This window comes from Pelobates fuscus, chromosome 1, assembly GCF_036172605.1.
Source record: "Pelobates fuscus isolate aPelFus1 chromosome 1, aPelFus1.pri, whole genome shotgun sequence".
NCBI lineage: Eukaryota > Metazoa > Chordata > Amphibia > Anura > Pelobatidae > Pelobates > Pelobates fuscus.
In genome coordinates, this window is record NC_086317.1 from 402,231,379 (window position 1) to 402,240,712 (window position 9,334).

The 9,334-nt window shown below is 44.6% G+C and overlaps 1 protein-coding gene across 4 annotated transcripts in view; it reads right to left on the reverse strand.

Annotated features, from left to right (window-relative positions):
- TFCP2 (transcription factor CP2) overlaps nucleotides 1–9,033 on the reverse strand; it is a 38,151-nt gene extending 29,118 nt beyond the window's left edge. The window contains exons 1-2 of one of the 4 annotated variants that reach the window (XM_063427907.1): nucleotides 8,983–9,033; nucleotides 8,148–8,462 (exon numbers count right to left, since the gene is read on the reverse strand). In XM_063427907.1, the coding sequence (XP_063283977.1) occupies nucleotides 8,148–8,269 (122 nt within the window). In that variant the 5' untranslated portion in view covers nucleotides 8,270–8,462; nucleotides 8,983–9,033. Of the gene's footprint in view, nucleotides 1–8,147; nucleotides 8,744–8,982 lie in introns of those variants that run through there. The other 3 variants (XM_063427915.1, XM_063427925.1, XM_063427934.1) reach the window with 3 other exon arrangements.
- Nucleotides 9,034–9,334: the final 301 nt, after the last annotated feature.

A 9,334-nucleotide genomic window follows, 5' to 3' on the forward strand; every position in this document is an offset into this window, starting at 1 on the left:
GTATATATAGGATAGGTAGATATTGAGGATGAGGAGGTCCCACAAATTCAAAATAAACTGTATTGTTCTAGGATATACCTATATAAAAATTTTTTAGAAGGGAAACTATAGTTCTAAGAAAAGAAAGTTGTTAAAAACCCGGTCATTTACTTGAGTCCAATGTCGATCTCCCTCTGCAGTGGTTCAGGCTCCGTCTCCGCTCCTCCCAGTAGCGGAGCTCGCATTAATATTTCCCCAATAGGAAAGCATGTATTATGCTTTTCTATGGGGTTTTACATGATGCTGGATGTCCTCATGCATTGCATAGGGACGTCCTGCATCAGTTAGGCGGCCAAAAGACGCCCAACGACCCGGAGGTACTTCTAGTGGCTTACTGGTAGAAAGCCACTAGAGGTGCAATTACCTGCCATGGTGGAGTTAACCCTGGCAGGTAATTATTGCAGTTTATTAAAAGTTGTAATAATTACCTTTGCAGAGTTAAGGGACCTGGGACTATGCACCCAGACCACTTCAATAAGCTGAATTGGTCTGGGCGCCTATAGTGTCCCTTAAAAGGACCACTACAGGCACCCAGACCACTTCAGCTTAATGAGAAACTGCTATGTTTACCTATGGGTTAATCCAGCCTCTAGTGGCTGTCTCATTGACAGCCGCTAGAGGTGCTTCTGCGCTTCTCATTGTGATTTTCGCAGTGAGAAGAAGCCAGCGTCCATAGGAAAGCATTGAGAATGCTTTCCTATGGACTGGCTGAACGTGCGTGGCTCTTGCCGCGCATGGGCATTCAGCAGATGATGGCGAAAAGGAGGAGGAGAGTTCCCCGCGCCGAGGGAGCCCGGCGGGGAAAAAACAGGCAAGATTTAACCCCTTCCACCCCCTAGAGCCTGGCGGGAGGGGGACCTAGAGACCCTATAGTGCCAGGAAAACAAGTATGTTTTCCTGGCACTATAGTGGTCCTTTAAATATGCATGCCACCACTGAGATCTGCATTTTCCACCAATTATACACTGGCAGTACATTTGTGAGTGTTACGATTCAGACACTCCAGTCTGCAAATGGTATAACTGTTTTTTTTTGTTTGTTTTAATAGGTGTTAATTAGAAAATGTATCTCAAAATCTTTTAGAGGAAAGGATTACTGTAAAAAAAGTAAAGGGCAGGGATTCTTTGCATTCTATAGAGACCAGTGCACGTCAATGGCTCCTCGACACCAACAGGTTGACTACTAAAACACAACGTAAATTGTCAATGTACATCTTGCGACCCAGAAAGTGTCATTGAACAGCAGGAATGCAAAACTTTCTTTTATCTGATCCAACTAAGCGTGGCCAAGGCTGTCTAACAGCTGTGGCAGAAATGAATGTGCAAACTCAGGAATTTGTGGGCATATGTCACAGAAAACATTGTTTCATCAATTTGCTTTGTCAGCCAAAATACCAATGTTCTCCTTTGTATTGGAGAAGTTTTAGAACAAATTTCATTTATTTTTTTTTTTTAAGTTTTTTTTAACAAGTATAATAACGAAGAAAATTATCTTCTCTAAATTGGTGAACATCCGACAAACAATGACCTGACAAGTAATTTATGGCAAAAACGCCATGTATTACATCTAAGCAATTATGGCTTCCATGAGATGTTGGAAAAATAAATTACAAAAAAGAGCAATTTGCTGCAAATAAGAACACAGGTGAGTAAATATTTTTCTTTGAGAATGTGCTGCAGAAGAATCACATGTACCTAGTATTTAAAGGGGCAACATAGTCACCAGAATAACTACAGCTTAATGTAGTTCTTCTGGTGAGTATGGTCAGTACCTATTTTTTTTTTTAATGCTTTATTTCAGTGCCGGTTTAATGATACAGACTTTGTTTGAGTATGCCACAACAGCAATTGCATAAAATATATCAGTGATCGAAGCTTCCTGCCATTGGAGCTAAGATTATCTGTGCACATTTTTCTTATATAGGGCTAGGTAGTATTAACGATGTGATCGCCCGTGCCAGTGGTGACTATAGGTATCATAGCTAGTGTGGATTTAGTGGGTTGCACCGATGGTGATATGGTTCTGGTACAGGAGTGGCGCTGGTAAGCCTCCTGCCCCTTTTGGTCGTGCGATTGTATAAAGTTGGATACTAGAGTAAGGGCTAGGAGTGTGAGATTCATCTATGTGTGAATGGCCTATATTTCAAAGTATGGGTGTCTGTGCCGTGTTAAGGCTGGGTTCTTTAAGACTGTGGAGGAGGTCTATGTGAATTAAAAAGGTTGGACCATTCTGACTAGTATGTGTTGCATCGGTTGCTACGCCTCTTAACCCTGAGGCATTGGCGGGAGGGGGGGGAAGTTAGGGGCAGTCTGCAGCTGTACTGCCTTAAAGGCACAGGATAATGCATGACCTTTCGGTGTAAGAGATGAGGGCCTAAATAAAAACAGGTTATACATAACTTGGTGTAGTGAGTAGAACATGAACCTGAAGCATTAAAAAAAAAAAAAAAAAACAACATATATAACAATAACTGGAGGTCTTTTGTTTGGTCAGTCCAGGCTTCATGTCACGGGTCCTGGGTGCGGAGTGTCCACCCCTATGGCGTTGTTAGAGTCCCAGGGTGGTCAGCAAGGCCGGTCCTTCTTCCACGTTGGTGATTTTATAGTGTTGTTCGCCTTTGGACACCCACAGCGTTCTGGGGGTTGCCCATCTGTATACTAGACCTGCTGCTCGCAGGGTGGTGGTCACAGGATGCATGCTCTTGCGCCATGATAATGTGTCTCTGCATAAGTCCTGAAACAATGTGATTTGATGTGTTTTAAAGTCATAGGCCGCTTTCCCTTTTATGGGCGTTATTAGGGCTATTTTATCTGCCACGGTTTGGCATCATAGGATTATGTCGCGTGGGGCTGACTTAGGTGCCCTTTGGGGTTTAGCTATGCGATATACGCCATCAAATGTAAAGTGTTTTGCCTGCCTGTTGGGAATGAGTGAGGCCACCAGGCGTCTTATAAAGTGGGGTAGTTCCTCCAATGGCACCGATTCTGGTACCCCCCTGATCTTGACATTCTTCCTCCTACCCCTGTCGTCTAGGATGTTTACTTGCCTGGAGACGTTAGCCTGTGTTGTTTGCATCTGGGCAACCGTGTCTTTTAGTGAGTTCAGGGCTTGGCTCAGGTCGTTCACTTCTTGTTCCGTGGCCTGTGTTCGGGCCGATACCGTCTGTACCTCTGCTGCCAGCCCCTTCAGGTTTGCTTGCCACATTAGTTGTAGGTTACTTTGGAGTCCCATTAGCATGGGATGTCCAGTTTTGTCGCTGGGGCCAATCCATCAGTAGCCTGTGTATTTGTGTTGCCGGTGTTGGCCTCTGCTGTGCTGTGTTCTGAGTCTTCTTCAGATCTCTTAGGTGAGGCTGCCGTGTGAGCCCGGGCCTGTGTGGGTGGAGGGTGCTGCAGCATGCTGCCAATGTACCGGTTAGGCGTGGAAGTGCTTGTGGCCGGTTTGTTGGACCTCCGTCCCATATCTTCTGTTGTGTGGGAGTCTGCCTCTATGAGTTGCAGGCTTTGCCCAAGCCACGCTGTCAGCTCCCTGGTGAGGTACTGGTCACGTGTGCGATAGGCCCCCTGCCCCTTGATGCAGCGTTTCGTGCCCGACGGTTGGAAAAAAGGCATCTGCGTGTTCAGCAGGGTGCCTGGAAGCTGTGCCCGTCGTTAGTTTTAGTCGATGGGCTGTGGGTGTGCCTTTTTTTTTCGTTATTTTAGCGCTGGCCGTGCAAAGCTTTTGTAAATGGCGACTGCCTCATTGTGCCGTTGGCTCCGCCCCTCCCTCCTACAGTCTTTTTGCTGTAAACACTTATTTTCAGTAGAAATGTAGCGTTTTAATTACAGCCTAGGGACACCTCCAGTGGCCACTCCTCAGATGGCTACTAGAGGTGCTTCCTGGGGCAGTGCTGCATGACACTTAGTGTCTCCGCCCCCTGCATGGAGACACTGAACTTTCTTCAGAGAGATGCATTGATCCAATGTATCTCTGTGAGGAGATGCTGATTGGCCAGGGTGGCCTTTGACTCTGCCTCCCAGCCCACCTCCTTGGTTGACAATCAAATTTTAAATGCTCAGCCAATCCAATGGGCTCAGATCATCACATCTGATGATGTCAGCCAAGCAGGCAGTGTTCTCTTAATATTTTCTTGCACCATGTTCACATGAGTGGCTCTGTCACCTATAAGTTACCTTTCTCCTATTGTTTCCTCCTCTATTTCAGAATCTTTAAGATTTTTGAGCTATTTGTCTTTAAAACACAAGACAAAGTAGGCCCACAGAATGAAATTAATATTTTGTTACTGAAAAGACAAGTGTTACACAGTGCCAGAATTACATAAAACAAAAAGGACATACAAAAAGAAAGCCAAATTTAACCCCTTCCCACCGAAAGACGGATCCGGTCCGTCATGGCGGGGAAACAGGTAACGCCGAATGCGGTAAAGTTAACCCCAGATCGCAGCAATTGTGGGGTTAACGCTCCTCCGGTCTGATTCTGTATTCGAAGCAGACCGGGAGCACCCGATCGCGCTGCCCCTGCAGCAGTGATCGCTCTGAAAGGCTGTCAGAGCGAGCACATGTGCTGCAGGGACTCACCATCCACCTCCCTGCCCTTCCGTGTTCTGTTTGAAGTGCAGGGAGATGGATCAGTGACTGCTTCCCCTGTTTAAAAAAAAAAATAAAAAAAATAATTGGTTTAAAATTCCATCCTCCTTTACCCATTTTAAATAAAAAATGAACCCTTTCCCTGCTAATTGATCACTGACTACAGAGATCAATTGGCATGGACTACATTTTACTGTGATCTGATTTTTTTTTTTTTTTTTTTTAAACCCTCAGGGGTTCAATTTATTTAATTCATTTAAATATTTTAAAATATATTTTGCTAGCTGGGGTGGGTGGGAGTTATGGGAAATTGGGGAATTTACGGTTAGTGCTGCTTACTGCTAGTTAGGGGTTAACGGTTAAAAAAAAAGCTAATAAAAATTTTAAATCTGTACAAAAAGTTAAGAAAGTTTAGGAAAGTTTCAAAAAAATTAATAAGCAAAAAAAGTTTAAAAAACAGTTTTAAAAAGTAAAAAAAAATAAAAATACATTTAACCCCTTAAAGACCAAACTTCTGGAACAAAAAGGGAGTCCCGACAAGTCGTGTCCTTAAGGGATTAAAAATGCTCATTACCACTACATCTGGGACAAACTAGAGAAAAAAATGATACCACACTAAGGTTCAAAATACGCCTTTTGAATTACCCCAGGGTATATTCTTTAAAAAATAGTAGTGTTTGTGGCAAAGTTTGAATAACCAACCATCTAAAACTACTCCAAATTGGAACATGGATACAGTGTAAAACTTCAAAGTTAGAACAAAAACTGAATGGCTGCGTCTCAAATGTGCCCCTTAAACATCCACATATACCTGGCAAAGGTACATACGGGGGGGGGGGGGGTATTGCTGTACTCAGACAACATAGCTGAGCAACATATGTAGTATTATACATTCGTAGCACACATAAGGTTTGCAAAATATACTGCGCAAACTCACTTTGTGTGTCAAAAAGGCAGAAAAAAAATGCTTATTACCACTACACTTGGTACAAGCTAGCGGAAAAACGATCCCACGCTAAGGTTCAAAATATAGAAACATAGAATGTGACGGCAGATAAGAACCATTCGGCCCATCCAGTCTGCCTAATTTTTAAAAATACTTTCATTTTTCAGTCACACTGCTATAATACCCTAAAATGAGACATAGGCCCGTCAAATCCATCAACGAAAATTCTAACTATAGAAACTGAAATAGCCTTTTCTCTTATATGGCATTGTAGCTTTACAGAATAGTGCCAAAGGCATACAATGGGGATATCATTACACTCAACAGATAGAGCTGAACACAATCTGGGGTTCTGTGCAGGAATAGCACACACCAGCTTTACGAAATACACATTACAAAAACCTTGTTATATGTGTATATGCTAAAATAAAGAAAAATAAAAAAACACCTTTACTCCAATATTTAGCAGAGATTGGCGATGAAATGGCTACGTAAAAAGTGTCATACTAACCTTCGGTAAATAGCCTGCGATGCCTACTTTATATGAATATATACTTTTGTGTGGTAATTTTGTTTTCTGTGATGGCTACTAAACCTACAAGTCAAACATACCAACTTCTAAAATTGTTGCAAATTTAAATTTTATTTTAGTCCTTGTATTTTGTGACCTGTAGCTTTCAAAATAAGCTGAAATCCTACACATATTATGTACTCTATAAATCAAGACACAAATGAATTTATTTTGAATTAGTTTTTCTAAGCTGGACATATTATGCACACGTTAATATTACCAAAACTGAAAAGAATTTATTTTTATTGTTTTTTTTTTCAATTTTTTGGCATTTTTATATAAAGAGTAATCTATGTATATGTGACATCAAATTAAAGCCCTGTTTGCCCTCTAAAAAAAGCAGTATATAATATGTGTTGGTGCAATAAATGACAGAGATGCAAATTGAATACAAACAGAAAAAAAAAATGCAAAAATTGCTTGTGTCCTTAAGCATAAGACAAGCTTCTGAAGTGGTGTCCTAAAAGGGTTAAAAGTCACTGAAAATCCTACTGTAAGCAAAAAGTAACTCCTAGCTAAGCTCATACCGATCAGTCCAAGAGACGTTCGATTTGATGTAAGCAGGCATTTAGCTATATACCCTTTTTCTTTTTCCAGTAATGGCAGCCGCCACCCCTCCTCCTTACCCACCCACTGCCACATGATGATACCTGGTTATTTAGTGATGTGGACTCATCACTTTGATCTAACCACATAACCAGTATGCTTTTAAAGTTTTAATACCGAGTTTTGGCTGCAGGCACAGCAGGGTGGGGGCATGTTTTAAAGATACTGTGGCCAGCAACTTCCATCTTTCAGACAGCCTTCGTTCCTTTAACGCTAAATCACTGTAAGAACCTGTAACTGCCAAAAAATACATGAAATCCTAGGCTGTCACAACTTTGTATTACATGCTTACTAAAATAAACCCTTATTGGTCCGCTTACTGAGAAAGAGGGGGGAATGGGACGGAGAATGTTTTTTTTAGCTCTTATATTAGAGCCCTCTAAAGCAAGAGATGGAAAACCACTTTTTTTTTTTAAAACACACTTTCTCCATAAAAATGTGCATTAGCAATAGACAGCAAATCTCCCTTAACGGAAGCAAAGAACAATACTAGTTGAATTACGCAATACTTGACATGTTCTTAAAATATCTGGTATGCTATCCATTAAAGTGTAATGCAATGCTTAAGGAGGAAGCTTGTCGCACCTCTGTCCTGATGGCACAAACAAACTGAGCAAACAAATACTCGAAAGTTCAAAGACTTTTATATCCAGAAGAGTTAAGTCTCCAGCATGAAAAATAAATAAAAAAAAAAAAAAAAACGAAGCACTATCCATTTTAGTGTGTAGAGTGCATGTTTTATTTAGTTGGAGTTTTGGAGTTTCGACACGTTTGTTTTATTTCAAATTCTACAACTCAAACCCCCTCCTTCTCTTGGTAGATAGAGCTAGTGTATTAACAGCTGCAAACACATGTACTTGAGGATATTGTTGGTAGGTTAGAATTAAGCCAAGGATATTTTATAGAAATATTATAGAGCCAGGTAGGTACTGAGTAGTACTAGGTAATTAATATATATATACACACACACACACCCCTCTTCTTTTAGCTCAAAAGGTAGACAGTTGTCGTAGAAGTGCAACTCCCATATAATGCTTTACCAGTATTAAGGTCACCTATGCTGCAGCTGGTCTACACAGCCATGGATTATGGGAACTGTAGTTAGTCAAACAGTGGTGATGATGGTTGTTTATACTCTCTCACAGTATGTGAGCTGCCATGGATGATAGGAGCAGCAGTCACACAGTGATGATGGTTGTGTATACTCTCTCAGTGTGTGAGCTGTAGTTACACAGTGATGATGGTTGTTTACACTCTCACAGTGTGTGAGCTGCCATGGATGATAGGAGCAGCAGTCACACAGTGGTGATGGTTGTTTACACTCTCTCTCAGTGTGAGAGCTGCCATGGCTGGCAGATAGGAAGTTGTATCTCTAGTTAAGTTGTAACAGTGACCTTACCTCATGCTGTAGGCTCCAGCTCCCAGCTCCTGCCCGATTCCTGACAAGCTGGCATCGAAATCCTGCACCAGGCCTGACTCGATCACCTCGTCCGCCAGCGGCAGTTTCAGCGCCCAGGCCATGCTGTGCGGGGGGGTCCGGGGGGTACACAGCGCTCGCTATCCGCACAGTGTGTCAGTGTGAGCGGATCCCGCCCGGCCGGTTACTGGCAGGCGGGGGCCCCCCGGGGAGCCTGGCCGGAGACCGCGGCTGGAGCGGGGCGAGCTGCCATGTCACCGCTCGGCGGACACAGTGAGCGCTGCGGGCGGGAGCTGGCTGGCCGCCCGATATCACGGTCTGTCCCCTGGCTGGCTGGCTGGCCGCCCGATATCACGGTCTGTCCCCTGGCTGGCTGGCCGCCCGATATCACGGTCTGTCCCCTGGCTGGCTGGCCGCCCGATATCACGGTATGTCCCCTGGCTGGCCGCCCGATATCACGGTATGTCCCCTGGCTGGCTGGCCGCCCGATATCACGGTATGTCCCCTGGCTGGCTGGCCGCCCGATATCACGGTATGTCCCCTGGCTGGCTGGCCGCCCGATATCACGGTATGTCCCCTGGCTGGCCGCCCGATATCACGGTATGTCCCCTGGCTGGCTGGCCGCCCGATATCACGGTATGTCCCCTGGCTGGCTGGCCGCCCGATATCACGGTATGTCCCCTGGCTGGCTGGCCGCCCGATATCACGGTATGTCCCCTGCCTGGCTGGCCGCCCGATATCACGGTATGTCCCCTGCCTGGCTGGCCGCCCGATATCACGGTCTGTCCCCCCGGCACAGCTGACAATCACACCGGACCTGCTCAGCAAGGCAACATGGAGGAAGCGGCGCTGGCCGACTCGACGCATTCCGTGACGTAACCGCCTCCCATGGGACAGGCAGCCAATCAATCACCCGCTTCAACAAACCCCAGGACATGGGGGCGGGGCTACCTCTCCCAATGGAATTCAGGCGGCCACTGGGGACTGAGCTGTGATTACCGGAACACGATGTGATTGGTCGGATGGTGTCAGGGGCGGGGGCTGGTGTTCGCACGCGCTGTTCATGTGTAGACCACAGTGGAAAGCAGCATAGAACGCCTAGAGTAGGACTCCCATTCATAGTAACCACAGCCAACCTAATCCACAGACACGCCTAGTATTCACAACCA